The 16,360-nt window shown below is 28.7% G+C and overlaps 1 protein-coding gene across 2 annotated transcripts; it reads right to left on the bottom strand.

Annotated features, from left to right (window-relative positions):
• Positions 1-6,127: 6,127 nt before the first annotated feature.
• Positions 6,128-13,085, bottom strand: UBP23 (ubiquitin-specific protease 23). 2 transcript variants are annotated; one of them, XM_085671327.1, is made up of 11 exons: positions 12,655-13,085; positions 12,334-12,448; positions 12,016-12,126; positions 11,564-11,736; positions 10,478-10,804; positions 10,149-10,274; positions 9,146-9,763; positions 8,944-9,054; positions 8,211-8,871; positions 7,162-7,255; positions 6,128-6,738 (listed from the first exon to the last, which is right to left on the bottom strand). In XM_085671327.1, the coding sequence occupies exons 1-11, from the start codon at positions 12,922-12,924 to the stop codon at positions 6,579-6,581; spliced, it is 2,766 nt and encodes a 921-aa protein (XP_085527453.1). In that variant the 5' UTR covers positions 12,925-13,085; the 3' UTR covers positions 6,128-6,578. The 2 variants fall into 2 exon arrangements, with proteins under 2 accessions (XP_085527453.1, XP_027918820.1); XM_028063019.2 differs by lacking the exon at positions 8,944-9,054 and having other exon boundaries at positions 12,655-13,082.
• Between the last annotated feature and the right edge of the window lie 3,275 nt (positions 13,086-16,360).

The following is a 16,360-nucleotide window of genomic DNA, read 5'->3' as shown; positions in this document are numbered from 1 at the left end:
GTAAAATACATTGTATGTAAAATTCATGTATATATTATTTTATAAGGAAATTTATATAAATTCCATACATTAAAGATTTTGGGTTAAAAATTCTCTTGTGTATCTTATCTCCTTATTTAATATAGATATTTCTAGATAATTATCCGGAAAGTTTTATCAATGATATAAAAGCTCACAACCACTAACACAAATATAGCCCCTTTATTATTATATTTATGTTAAACCTAAAAAAGTATTAATATGTTGAATTAAAATGAATATATTCATTTATTTACAAATTTACAAATAAAAATATATCTATTTATGACAGACAAATTTATTGAAATTTAAGTACTACAAACATGTTTATTTCTTAAAATTATTATAATAATTAATTATACTTTTAAAAACATTATAATAAAGACTCAAAAATACTTTTTTAAAAAAAAAAATAAACTTTTAAAATAAATAAATAAATATATATTTTTTGCATAAGCATATTGTTAATATATACTAACCCATATATATATATCTGCTAGTTCGAATGCCGCATACATAAATGAAAACCATACTCACAAAACTTGAAAAAAGAAAACTAAAGATTTTTTAATAATAAGTTATATTTTGATAAACGAACTCAATTTTTGTTTTGCCTACTTAGAGATTAGGTTAAAAAAAAAAATCCTGTTTTTCTCAAAAGTCAAGTTAACATTCATTTTGATGGAGCAGTAGGAGAATGAAACAAAAACTAGCCCTCTTGGGTTGGGCTGCACTCATCTTTTCAAGGGTGAGTGAATTATAGTTAGTGAAGGATAAAGTGAGAATTTTAAAATTTGTTTAGGATAGAAGAAGTGGTCGGAAATACAGGAAAAACTCACTTTTTAAATCATGTTGCTTTTGCATTCATGCCAAAATTTTCTTACATCTACAAATTTTCGTCTTGCATTTCATAAATTTTAAAATTAAAATACTTTTAGTTTTCTGATTCTTATAAAAAAATTGATTAGATTTTTATTTTTTAATTTGTTCAATTTAATCATTTAATTTTATAAAATGATTATATTGAATTTTTTCGTTAGATTTGATATTAGATTTTTATTAAAATTAATATATCAAGTCACTTAAATTAAAACATTTAAATATTTAAATTAATTTTATTTTGTAGATGAAGTGATTTTATGTATAAATTATAAAAAAATTTAACATCTCAATTTAAGAAATTGAAAAATTAAATTGAATCAAATAAAAATAAGAAATTTAAAATTAATTTTTCATAATAATTAAAAGACCAAAACAAAGATTTTAACCTAAATTTTAAAGTTAAAAATAATTTTCAAATTGTACGATGTGAAAAGTTTTCATAGTATCTAGATTTTTCTAAATAAGAAAATAAAAATATATGAATTTAAATTCTAAGTAATTACATAATTATTTAATTATTTAATTATATTTTAATTTGATCACTTTATTTTTTTAAAATAATACTTAAATAAATTTTACTAATTACTGGTGGATAACAGATATCTACATGTTTTGGATATTACTATTCTCCTACGTGTCTTACATACAAATTCTTTTGTTATTCATGCTGATTACACAATTCAGGATTATAGTGAAAGTATTTTTGACTTCTGAATTGCACAATTGATTACATATTCAGACGACAAATTTTATATTCTTGAATTGCATTTCAAAGTTTCTTATATTTTTTTATTAAGGAATTGATGAAGGAATTGATAAGTTAGATAATTTAGTTTTAATTTATGGAGAATAATATAAATTGTTTAATATTTTATTATCATATATTTAGTTAGATTTTTTTTTTATAATAGGTGTAATTTAATTATCTTTTCTGAAGTATAATTTTTATTATATAGTTTGATGTGGTTTTTCAGTGCTTTGTATTTTTTTTTTATTTTTAATAAATTTTGATATGATGACAAATGATAAATAAATTTTAAGGTGTGAGCATAATTAGGAATGGCAAAGCAGGTCAACTCGACCTGTTTTGGGCCGTCTCGCGTTATGGTCTGCAAAGTACGAGTCAGGTTGGCGCGTCTCGTTCCACAGATTGGTCTGCGGGTCTGCGGACTGTAGTGAGCAAATTTTTTTTTTTGTAATAAGTAAAACAATAACTTTTTTATTTTTTCATAATAATTGATATTCATTTTCTATTGAAATAATTCAAATTAGTTTACCTAATCAAAGACAATAAACAATAGCAACAAAGATTATAACTAAAGTACATTAGCAACATGTCATCTTACAAAACAGATACCTAAAAATGCATAAAAAGATATTTCATATTCAAGAATCAAAACCTAAAATCATTATCTTATATACAATGATTATACATAAACATAATAATAATAATAATAATAAAAGAAATTTATAGAAATAACGTGATGAATGATGTGAGAACAAAAAAATGAGAATATTTAATTTTGTAAATGAGTCGGTGGACCAGCTCGTCCCACCTCAACTTTATATCGTGTGAGCTGCAGACAGGGTTGACTCAAGGATAAAGTGAGTAAAGCACTCGCTTTAGGCCTCAAGTATAAGAAGGTCTCAAAAAAATTTACTACTAATATTTCTAATTTAAATTAATTATAAAATTATGTTTAGGAAAAAAAGGCCTCAATTTTTTTTATTACTAATTAATATACCCCTATTAAACTAATTATAAAATGATGTTTAAAATAAAAAAGGTCTAACAAAATATTTTATTACTAATATATCTATTAAATTAGTTATAAGTTTATGTTTGGGAATAAAATTTAATTAGATTATTATTAGTGTATGTTAACTTTTATTGGTAGTAAAAATAATAATTAATGAGTTAAAATATGTTTTTAGTAAATTATAATTTTGTTTATAAGAAAGAGAATAATTAGTTATCTTTATTTTCTTATAATCGATCTGGATTCAATTTTCTTTTTTTTATATGACTTCTCTTATTCCTCCTTACTTAATTTTCTTCTAATAATATTTTTTCTAAGGTTTTGACATATTACATCCCTTGAATCTCTTGAATCTTAGGTTGTCTATGTGGACCAATTTTTTCATCCTTATTTCTGGTTAGTGTGATTTTTCTTTTTATTTGTGTTGTTAATTTTATTCTGTTTTGGAATTGTATTAGAATTAGAAATGTGTTTCTTTTGCCTATTTTTGTTTTTCAATACTTTTAGATTTACGGGTTTTGAGATTTTTTTTTTTTGCATATATCTTGATGAGAAACTGAATTTTTGTACAAAACTATTAATTATATTATGGTTTAGTATTTTGGTGGATAATAGATTAACTATAGCATAATTCAAAGTTGAGTTTTCTATAGAAAGATAATTCAAGTTTAGAAAAAAAAAACTTACTATATCAAGTTTAGAAGAGCAATATTTTTTTAATTATTTTTATTAATGATTAATCTTAAAATAAACAACTTTGCAAGTTTGTGAAAAAAATTTAGATTTAAGAACGAAAAAGAGACTTGAGACTTCAAGATACCGCAAGTCTACTATCGAGATTATTTTCTTGACAACTAGAACCAAGTTTTATTGTTTTAATTCATTTGTTTATATATATATATATATATATATATATATATATATATCTTTAGTAGTGTTTTATATATTATCATCTTTTATTTCATATAAAAATATATAGATATGTCAACTAGAAAATTTGAACTAGGCTATTCAAAAATTTAAAAGAAAAGAATAATTGAGACTTTAATTGCATAACAAAAAAAGAGATATTAAACAAAAAGAGCAAATGTCTTGTGTACTACGAGTGTATATATTCATTTTTGAAAGATAAATGCTTAAACTTTAAAAAAATCATTAAAATATGATAATTTGTTGGATATTGATGGATTTGATTTAATTTCAGAATTAAATACTTTAAGGAAAATTATAGGTTTGAAAAATGATAAATCAATTAACATTCTCAATTGTATAAAAGAATAAATTATTTTTCAAATGCATAAATAATTTATAGAATAATGTTAATAATTATAGCGTAGTTTCGGCCGAAGGGAGTCTCTCAAAGTTAAAGATAATAAAAACTTATTTAAAATCAATAATGTTTCAAGAAAGATTAAACGAATTAGTCATATTATCTATTGAAAAAGAAATGTTAAATGAAATTAATTATGTCAATTTAAGAAATAATTTTGCATCAAAAGAAGTTCAAAAAATAAATTTTAAATAAAATGTTTCATTTTTAAAGTTTGTATTAGGCATTCGAAATCATTTAGTCGTTCCTAACTGTGGGCCTATGCAGAGCGAACTATTACAGGCCAACGAATTTAATATCTCAACCCACTTCACGTTTTATGCGAATTTGCGAATGACTGGATTTGAATCGTCAATCTCATGTATCAAAGTTTGACCTTTTTAAATTACAGGATGACAAATATGAAGGTGCAGCAGAATTTGCATTTAGGGACCATATTATTTTAGCAATCAAAAGGGTGAAAGTTACCATCCCATTGATTATTCCTAGAAATTGGAGAAGGCGTTTTAAAATGGGTGGAAGAATATACATGTGGTGGTTGAAAATTTGGTTGATTCATCATCTCACAGCTTTAAATTGTTGAGTAAAGGGCATTGATTTATTTTTGTTGGATGTTGTGACCAATAACCATGCATGCTACTTGTCTCTCTAATTTCATCCATCCAAAATTTCTCATGATGGGTAAAACAATGATACCCAACACAACGGAACTTTTGTCTCTCACTTTTTCACTAGAATATAAATTAAAAAAATTGAGTGATTATATATATATATATATATATATATATATATATATATATATATATATATATATATATATATATTAAGGATTAAATATGTTTTTCACCTAAAATTGGAATAAGTCAATATTTAAAATTTTGACCTAATTTAATCTTTTAATTTTAGAAATCTATAAATTTCGTTATTTTAATTAAATTTTATTAATTTTATGTGATATTTGAAAATTGTTTCATAATAGTTTCTTAGCTAATATTGAAACATAAAATTATCGAACGATGTAAACAACTCAAATACTATCTTGAAACACATTTGAAACATTAAATAAACTTAACAAAAATTAGTTAAAAGTACTAAATTTATACAGTTTTATTATTAAAAGATTAAATTAAATTAAAATTACAAAAAAGAAAACGAATTTTAATTTTTATTTAAAGTTGAAAGTAAAAGAATCGTAATGTAGCCCATATTTAATACATGCGGTAGGTTTTTCGCTTTTCTTCCCACAAACGAAGAGAAGAGATGGAGAAACAATGGATATCGACTTATTTTTCATTCCTTCATTTCTCTTTTAAATCATAAAAAATTATTATATTTTCATCCCCTTTCCCTCCCATAATTCACTCTTACAAATCTATGTACTGTATGTTTAGATATTAGATGAGAAAGTACTTTTACTTTTAAAGTAGTGAAAATAAGTATTTATTTTCCACTTTATGTTTAAGATTTAAAAAACGTAAATCATATCCAAAAATCACGTGTCATGGTCATGGAAGAGATCGTAGATCCTTGGAGTTTTTGTTTGATTAGTAAAAATTATTTCTGGAAATGTTTTGTAATTTCTTGAAATAGATTTTTTAATATATTGTCACATTAATATAGATTTTTTTTAGTAAGAGAATTATTTTAGCTATGGAAAGTTATATTTATACATTACTCGTGAAAATAAATTTAATAAGAGCACCGGAGTAGTTTTTTTAAGTAAAAATTTTATTTTAATAAAGGAAGTTAGATTTCTACATTCCTCATGAAAGTAATTGAGATTTTACCAAAACCATTCCGAATAACCATAATCAGAGTAACCATGAAACAGGTAAACAAAAAGCACTGCATGACACAATAATTCAACTGAATATTTTTGTTTATCTGTTTAGGAAAACTTTTCCAATACCGAAAAGGAAAATGAAACGCTTAGGGAAAACTTAAAATATTGAAACAAAATCACAAGAACCAAATACATGTATTTCTACCTATGATTCACCTAGTACCTTTCTATCATTCTCATATTACTTCAGAGCTCTCATAAGAATAAAAATGCAAATTTTAATTTATTTTAAACTAGCTTTTTTAGTCAACCCATTATCTCAATTAAAATTTAATTTACTGAACGATAAACAAATTATTCTACATAATCCAAACATGGCTTGCATTTATAATTAGAATATAATTTATCAAACAGATTTTCCTACAAAATAATTGTACATGCCAATCCAAGCTTAAACCAAAAGCAAAATACAAGTTCAGTACACGATACACACTTAGTAACAAATTTGACGTACATAATGTGTTGACAAATTTAAATCCATGAACAAAATTTCAGAGCTACGGCGTGCAGCTACTACAACAGAAATGCAATCTGAAAATGAGAAAAGTTCAACAGGAACACAGGTGCATAAAAACCCAACCCCTCTGCGGTTGTCACAAAGACAAATGATAAGATTCCAGCTAATAAATTTGTACCGGGGAAAAGAATAAGGGAGGTAGGTGCTCTCTTCATTATACTTTCAGCGTTGGACAAAATTGCTACAAAAGATGCCCGATAAACAATACCAGGCAAATTGTTTAGGACGTCATATCCTAAATGGAGGGTGCCCAGAACAAGATTGCTCCAACTTTGCCCTTTTGAACTTCGACTTCTCGATAGCGGTTTCTTCAAAGAGATTTGGCCCACCAAAGCTATGTTTGAAGCCCCTTATCTTCTTCCTTTTCCCTCTATCATATTCTTCATCCCTGCAAATTTTGCGGCAGCAAGATGCAAATTTGTAAATATATGCAAGAACAAATGTCACACAGTAAGAACAAATCCTAAGCCATCCCTCCCATCAAAACTGACGACATTTTGGTGGTTAGCAGCTCTACTGTTTCGTAAGGGCGCTAACTATACACTTGTTAAACCCAATGTACAAATTTTTATTCGCATAAGGAATGAAACATTGGGAGCATCTCAACTATTCCAAAGCAATCATCACAGCCTATTATGTAGAAGAAAATGCTCTTTAAGCACAGATGGTGAAGAAGTACAGCCTTCAAAATAAAAAATTCTGAGTTCACAAACTATTTTTTTTTTTCTTTTAGCATCGCATGGAGAAAGCTTAACAGCCCACATTACTAAAAATAATGACCAAGAAAGAAGCTATGTATAGCTGAACTCACCATTCATCCCCAACATATCCAATGCTGACAAACTTGCCATTATTTGACTCCAAGGGCTGTGATGACGGCAATTCTATATCATCCCACCGTGCAACTGTTCCAAATAAAGAATAGGCATGTTATATACCAAGCATAAAGGTGTCAGGCTTTCATAGAAGGAGGGAAAGAGGGGACAAGGGAGTAATTCAAGCATACAAAACCGTTAGGAAAGAAACTGACTATTATTAATTGAAACGGGTAGTTTAACAAAGGATAAACATTATACATATGGCATTGGGTATGCAGAACAATATAAATCACATTCAAAGTAGAGTACAGAACATTTGAGTACACAAATACAGAAGACATTTGATTGGTTCAATTGAAGACTTCAGTATCCATTATAACAAATCTTAACATTTAAAATGTATGAAGATCCTCCTCGAAACTAAGCATTTTCATCCCACATTACCCATATAATTAATACTATATAATATAGGAACATGTTGATATTGCCACAGCTGCTATTGTCCCAACCACAGCATGCTGATTAAAGAGAAAAGTGAAAGAAGGTGTGAGACTTGAAACAAGTGAGCAAGGTTGCCGTTCCTCAATGTGATTGAAATTGAAATTTCATTGACATAGAAATCAAAAATACTTATACCCCTCTACGAATTTTCCTGCCAAAAATAGGTACTTCAGATTTTTAGAAAAATCAATTCTAGAAATCTGGCAAACCACAATATTCCTTTTCTGATGGGAATGGTGGGATATTAAGGCACCAGATCAAACAATCAAGGCAATAACAGAGCATGAACAGGTGGATTATTATTAACACAAAAATCAACTTGTATATCATATTTATATATGCTAAAATGTGCAAACAGACAGATATATACTTCACCATGAAAAGGTATATCACAATGATACAAATCCAAAAACATCTCATTATGCAGTTATGCAAGTACATCTTACACAGTACTAGAATAAGAACAAAACCAAAGGACAAAACAAATATTTTATGTATCTTGCCAGACAAAACTTAAAGGGAAAGATCAATTAAAGCTTACCAACTGTCTCCTCCAGACCTCGAGTAAGCATACTCATTAAACCATTATGCATTTGATCTCTTCTACTATCTTGTACATTAGCAGCCTGTCTAGCTTTAAGTTGACTTACTACTGAACCACTCCCAGATATACTTTCAAGTTGTGACATTGATGCAAGCACCGCACAGTTCTGATCAATTCTCTTTCTAAATTCTCCTTCAGCACTATTTTCTGTCAGAGATTCATCATTAGATTTAACATTAACACTAGGTCTATAGCCAGTCTTTGTTGCTTTACTTTCCGAACAACTTGACACACAAGGAAATTCATCAGTTTTTCCATGTGTAGATGGTTTGGAATCTTCTGATGAGAAAGCAAACTTATCCAGCTTGTCTTTGTTTGGATTTTTCTTACTCAAAGTGAGGTGCTTACTTCTTTTGTGACTCTTCTTTCGTGGGCCCATGTATCCCATGTAAACAAAGATTGGACGAATATGCATTCTAGAAACCTGATACTTAAGGTACTTCCTTTTCAATTTTTTTACAGGCTTTTTATCAAGACCCTCTGAATTCAATGATCGATTTACTGACTCATTAAGAACAAGTCCTTGAGAACCAACCAGACTTCCATGCACCAGGCTAATTGCTTGCTCAGACACCAAACCAGTTGCAGAAGTTCCAAGCTAAAAAAAATAAAAGTCAATACAAAAATAAATCAGGCTCAGACCAATAGGCACACATAATACCACAAAAACCTGATGATTAACTTCAGGATGAAGTGGTGACTTTATAGGGCAAATACCACTGCACATATTTGTACTTAAATCTTGAGGTGCATCATCATTAACTCTATTAACAAGATTTTTCTAAGTGAAGATAGTTTCAGTAATCTACAAAACTGAAATAGCAGCAGTTCACAGCTGAAGTAAAATACTGGACAGTACTGGAATTATTTACCTTCATAGACTGAGATTTTCCATCAGTAGCAAGTTCACAAGTCTGGGGATTGGTGGATGATGGCACTAATGAAGGAGAATCTATAATGCCCTCTTTTGAAATTACATTCTCATTACATAAATTATTTTTTTCTCCAACTGGAGCAGATAAACCTTTCAGGTTACTGTGGAGATTATTATCCTTTTCAGACTGGCCTAATGATGACAAACATCCATGTTCTGCTTTAGCCACAGCGAGTCCATCTGGTGAGTCCTGTGTCTGTGCCTTGGAAGGAGGTTCAGATTCATGTTTCTTACTTTGCATAAGGTTTTCTACTAATATGACACTACGATTCTGCAGATCATGACTGTCGTTCATAGAACAAGCTCCTAATGAGTTGACAGTTGACATTTTCTTCTCAACTTCAGTACAAAATTTATTTTGTGCAGGAACATTTGGATATTCCATCGATACATGGCTTGAAGTTGAAAATTCTTTATTTCCATTCCCATTACTCTTAACATTTTCCTTCTTAACAACATCCACAGGCTTTCTTGGAACAATACTTTTCCTGTCGCGAACATAAAACAACATGTATGCTTGTTGATTTAAAACTTCCCGTTCACTGACATGACTTACCTGTTGCAACAATGCAAATTAAGTTAAAACGATAAAAATAATTGACTCCAATAAATAAATAAAACAACAAAAAACACTTGTGCCTTGCTTTGTATTCCAACAAAAAGATGCCATTCATTGATACAATATTTAAGTTATGCAGAGATCGTTAACAAAGAAGGGGTTGGGTTGAGAGCATGGATCATGAACAGGGTCCGGGACAGCAGGGCAGAGCCCGCTTCCAATACCATGCTTGATACCAATCACCTAAAGGTCACAATTCTACCTTTTACAATTAAACACAAAATGATGTAATAACATTGACTTCTATTTCAAGGAGGCATTTGTCATAAACGGTGCAAAGAAAGTTCATAAAAAAATAAACTCTAAAGGACATTTTCAGTACCCGGTTATCATCCAAAGTATACCACATGTTATTTGAAGTGCGAACATAACAGTAATAGTGTCCAGAATGAGTGCTGGAACCAGAATGAACCAGAACCCCGTATAGAGAGTACTTCACATCTCCATCCTGCCAAAGAAAATTGAACACAAGAAACATGACATTAACACACAATTAGAATTACATAACAGACAAAGAAATTCTACTGAGTATGTCTTTTTGAACATATCATACCTATAGAAAAAACAAAATTAAAGTTGCATAAGTTCTTACTTTCTGCATGTACAATAGAGTAGATAAATTATATCAATTTAAAAAATATATTTGCTTACATATGAGCCACTGACAAAAGGTTTCAAGTCCAGTGCACAGCCAAAATTAACCTTCTTTTTAATCTTTTGTCCAGGATCATGCGCATGGAACCGCTTTAAGTGAATAGTAAGCACATACGGTGCCTTATGAATTGTGAGCTGTTTGAGAGCCCTAACTTTCTGTTTGCATCTTTGGCAATGGTACTCTCTCTCCCCTCCATCCAACCATTCTGCAGCTGTGAAATTTGCCAGTGCTTTTTGCAATGAATCTGCCTTGAATATTTCAAGACTTAAATCTAGGAAAGGATCAAATTTGTTAGAGCAATAAGAACACTGGTGGCATTTCACCTGCAACAGGCAACCAAGGAATTTTTCAATCATTGTAATGATGCAGTCATACAATAAAGTAAAGATCCAAACTACAGTGTTGTTATAATACAATCTTGCCAGATTCATTTCTATGCTGGATATTGCCTGAACACTTCAATTACTCTAAGTGCAGCTTTATACTTATTTTGCTTTAGCTTTCAAACTTATATAGTGATACAAATTAGAATTCTACAATAATTAGACAGCTTTGAACATTTTAATAACTATATAAGGAACTGCAATCATTTTCAAAAATATGAACTTTCATATGATCTAAAATGTTCATTTAATAAAATTGAGGCTTAAATATGTTTTCGGACAATGATTTATTATCACATTTTGTATTTGTTTCTTAAATATTTCGTTTGGCCTCTAGTCTTTATAAAATATTATAACATCATTTACTTTTAGTCCCTATTAAAATATTTCAAGCTTACTAATTAAAAAGAAACAAAACATTATAGATACTAAAACAAATAAATAAACAAATAGCATGCAGGTAATAAAATAAAATAACAGCTACAGAAAAACAAAAATGAATATGGTCATAAAAAAACAAGCAAAAAAAAGGTAGACACTGACCATATTCCAGGAACTGAAAACATATTTAAGCCTAAAACTTATATTAATTTTAGATGTTGAATTATATCAGTATCATGCCCTACGATTTCTGTGCATCTTAGCTCAATTAATAATGACATTCCTCTGAAATTTCACCAAGAAGCAACAAACAAATACCTGACTCCTGAGACGACCACCAAAGATTTTATGGACAAAACTTTTCTCATAAGCACCTGGTGATTCACTTGGTACTCCAGAAGGAAGACAACATTTATGCATACACTCAAGTAAGTTCACCATATACTCATGAGCATCTTCTTGCCTTGCGTTTCGAAAATTTCTTGATATACCTAATTTCATGTCAGGAATTGCAAGTTTGATGCTAATAAAAAATTATAAGAGACAGAAAACACGGTTGTTGTCTAAAAAAAAGCAACCACTCCAGTTAACTAAAGAACAGCATTATGTCTCATCTAGCAGAGTCAAGCCCGTAAAATATAGTTCTCTGTTCAAGAAATTTGATCCTCATACTCCTCTGTTCAAAAATTATTTAAGCAAGATGGTCTAACTCTAATCAACTGTCCAAAATTTCAACTCGTAAATCAAACAAAAAACATAAGGAAGGATACATCGTAGATTCCCAACCAGATCCTCTGGGGATAATATCCTCCCAGTTGACTGCAGTGCCCGACTAACATGGTTCTGTATTGCACACAAAGCACAAAATCCAGCAACGTGACCTACCATAATTGCAAAATACAATTAGAAACTCAGTATGAAAAAATTTTCCTTCATACACAAGCATCACAGCCAACTGAGACGGAAACTATAAGAAACTATTCAGGTGTACTAATTTTACCGAAGTTTGAGTCCATCAAAACATAAGAAACAATAACAAGAAAGCATTTCCATCAAAAATAGTCAGACAAGTGAGAAAAGTTGCTCACATGAAGTTTTATGCTTCCCACTCTGCAAATATGCAGCCAAAGGCTCTGTATACGTCAAACACTGCAGTACTGAATTGAGAAAACAAGTGTTCCCCAGATTTCGCAATCCAGCTCCCTGAAAAATATGAATAGCATGTCAATACCAAAAAATTACAAAAACTATAACATGCAAAAGTCATTCAATACCCATAATACGAAACTATTATCCTCCTCATAGTTTAAAGGTCAGCGATACGACAGAACAAAAGAAAAGTCCCTATTAAGAACAAAGATCCCCAATTACACACAAAAGTATAATCTCAAATTCTGAAACGAACTCACTATTCTGCGAAAGGTAATCCCGATGCTGAGCTCCGGATCCAAGCCAAACTCTGAAAATTCCGAAGCGTCGTGTTTCTTGGTGGTGGAACCGGATATTCCAGGTTCGGAGGAGGAAGGGTTTAGGGTTTCGATGTGGAAATCGTGTGAGAAACCCTTAAATGGCTTCTTTACGGGAATAAACACAATTTTTCTCGGTAAGGGAGTGATGGCAGTGGTTGAAGGATCCAACGGCTTCGGAGGTTCCATTTTCATCAACGATGTTTCAACCATTGGTGCAGTTAGAGAAGCTTCTATTCGGAAGAGCAAAATCTGAAACCAAGAAGAAAAGAAAAAGAAGCTGCAGAGGGGTTTCGGCTTATGGAGAGAGGAGTAATAGCTGAACGTTGTGTCTGCTAAACCCTACAACACTGTTGTGCCTTTTCTTTATTTCTTACATTTTATATTTTAATTATTATTTTAAACTCTCTATATATATAGGTCACCACAATTATGGGTGGGTGGTGGGGTTTGGGCTTGGGCCCAAACAGAGTATATGGTCGTGAAAACTTTGGGTCCTGTTAATTGAGTAACTGGACCACTCATATATAGGTCGCGTGGTCAATGTTCTGATTAATTTTGACTTTTTCTTATCTTAATTACGGAATCTAAATCATTCTCGCAAAAAAAGTGATGAAATCGATATTTTCATGAAATGTGTGATTATTTAAATCGAAATTTAATTCATTATCTTTATTACATTTGAATTTATTTATTCCATATACAATATCAATAATTTATTCAATATGTTTAGAATAATTTATAACTAAATGTTACATTTGTGTTTAATAATATTATAATAATAGAAATTTTCTATAGAAATATTTATTGAGCTTTTTTATATTACAACGGGAAAATAAATATGTCACCCACATATAAAATAAAATGTACTTGAAGTTAAAGAACGTGTAGATAAACATGTGCTATCATAACATTATTAAATATATTCCTATTTAAATGTGTTTACTATTTGACTTGTATTAATGGTGAAAATGGTATACTTTAACTACAATATATAAAGTTTGTATTTACTCTTTCCCCTTTTATGTTCTTATTTACTCAACATGAAATAATAGTGATGGCTTAATAAAATATTTTCCATCGACATTTTAGATGTTATATTCATTTTCTGAGTTATTAAATATAATTTAAAATAAAATGTTTCAGTTTAAATTTGGATTTTTTTTTCTTCACTGCATCAACAATATTTCCTTTTTGATGGTATTAACCCTGATTTGGAAAGGACGATGAAGTTATATTTTGTAATAAAATAAATCAGGTGAATTTAATATTTTAGGAGTATTTTTGTATTTATGCTATAATTTTATATTTTTTTAACGTGACTAACTCTAATAAGGAAACAATGTTAATATCGGTAAATAATAGTGTTAATTATGTAAAAACCTTTATATATATATATATATATATATATATATATATATATATATATATATATATATATATATATATATATATATATATATATATATCATCACTTTATCAAAGTATAAACACAAAACCTTTGTTTTCTTAGATGATGTATTCTCTTCTCTTCACACTTATCATTTCATTTTTCTTGTGATTAGAAGTAATTCGATCATTGCAGTGTCATCTTCGGTCTATCCGATTAATTTATCCACTTGAGTAAGTCAAAAGTTTTCACTTCTTTATGTTCGTTTTTGGTTTCGCATGCAGTCCTTCTTGGATTTTGTGTGTCTAAATTTGTTAAGCGATATTTAAACCGAGTGTTTTACACGTCAAAATAATTTAACATAATTACATTAAAATAATTATATTTGTTCATATTTACTGTTTGAGAACAAAAATATATTAACATTCGGGATGGTAATGAATTTCAATTTGAGACAACAAATATATTTAACCCTACTATTACAAATTTAGTATAGTTTGAAATTATGTTTAGCGTAATGAAATGTTTACATTTGGTATAACTCAATGTTACGGTGTGATATGTAACATAGAATGATAAGTTCATATACTGTATTACACGAGGGCTAATGTGGTTTAAATTAATTGATTTGTTACTAATAATGGGTGAGAATACCAAAACATTAATGGTTTGAAGAAAAAATAAATGTGGAATTAAGACGTAAAATATAAATAAAAATTGACATAATGAAAATAAATAGCTTGATTGAGAAAAATATAAGATAGACATCAAACAATATGTTCCTATTTTCGTCTCTCACACTCATATGACATGCCTCAATTTCGTCGCATAAAAGTATAAACTAAAATAATAAAAATTCTATGTCTGACAATTTTTACTATTATGTTTTAATTAATGGTCAATATGTTGATGCTTAAGAATGACTACTAACTATATTTGTGTCTAGCATGTGAAACCAATAACTGTTTTATCCTACTTAGGTTTCTCAAACTATCTTTCGGATCAGTCGGTACTCCCACATATGCACCACTAGAACATGCAATAAAAAATCATAATCTAGGTTTCCAAACAATCTTTCATATCAATATGGACTCCCGCATGTGCAAAATTCATAGACTATGTAGTTAAAATAAGAATAAAACATAAGAGATTGTGAAAAAAATATTATATTGATTGAGAATACACAAAAAATTAAGAATACATTACACTCAACCCCCATAAATGAGAGAGTTAACCACTCCTAAACATATTGAACATGAGATTTTGATGTTGAAATTGAATGTGTCTAGCCTTTAGAATGTCCTTATACCTCCAAGTGTATAAATATCAAGTTGTTTTCTCTCCATAGTATATGTTTTTTACCTATGTCAGACCCTCAGTTTGTAGATTTTCATAATTGAATTTGGATTTGTTTTGATACTTGAATAAATTGTAAGAGACGATCCTTGATCCATGTCTTTTAATCTTTAGAGATTCCATATTTTTAAATTATTCTTTAATTATTATGACTTGTAATTTAAGTGACCACCTTTTTAGGTATCTGGTATTGTTGACAATCTTTGTTTATTTAATATTTCACTCATTTTGCTGATAATCTTCAAAAATCTTTGAATTTTTTCACTTATTTGCAAAATATAATCCACACATTTATCTTGTTTACTTTTATTGAATAAAATTAAAATATCAAATGAAATTAAAAAATAAAATATTGCTATAATATGTTAGCAGATCCACGGACTAAAGATTTAAATATTAGAGTTTTTCAAAATCATGTAACTCATGTGTGATAAAGTCTTTTGATGTATTGGGTTAGTGAGAATTTGAAATTTAAACTTTGTATTATTATGACTTTCATGAGATGTAAATTACGTCATTTTTCGTTACATCTCTTTTAGCATATAAAATACATGAAACATTTATTGGATCATATATTTATTTTATTTTTTATTTTTTATTATCCATTATTTATGGAATATAAGTATATGTTATGTATCTTTATTGGATATTATTTTTGTAATTCATGTTTATATTTCTCGATTGGTATTTCTTGTTGTGATGTAATTCATATAATTAATTAATTTATTTATTAATCTTATCCAAGTGGAAAAGTGTTATATTTATATAATTTTATTATATAATTATTATGGTTAACATTAATCAATAAATTATATTATTTGTTAATATCAATTATATTGTACATTAATATTAATTTATGGATATACATATTAGGTTTCTGATTAATGGTGTGATGAGTTGGAT

The sequence above is a fragment of the Vigna unguiculata genome, chromosome 3 (assembly GCF_037176805.1).
Source record: "Vigna unguiculata cultivar grain cowpea cultivar isolate G323 ecotype 2 chromosome 3, ASM3717680v1, whole genome shotgun sequence".
Taxonomy (NCBI): domain Eukaryota; kingdom Viridiplantae; phylum Streptophyta; class Magnoliopsida; order Fabales; family Fabaceae; genus Vigna; species Vigna unguiculata.
This window is presented reverse-complemented; position numbering and strand designations above follow the sequence as displayed.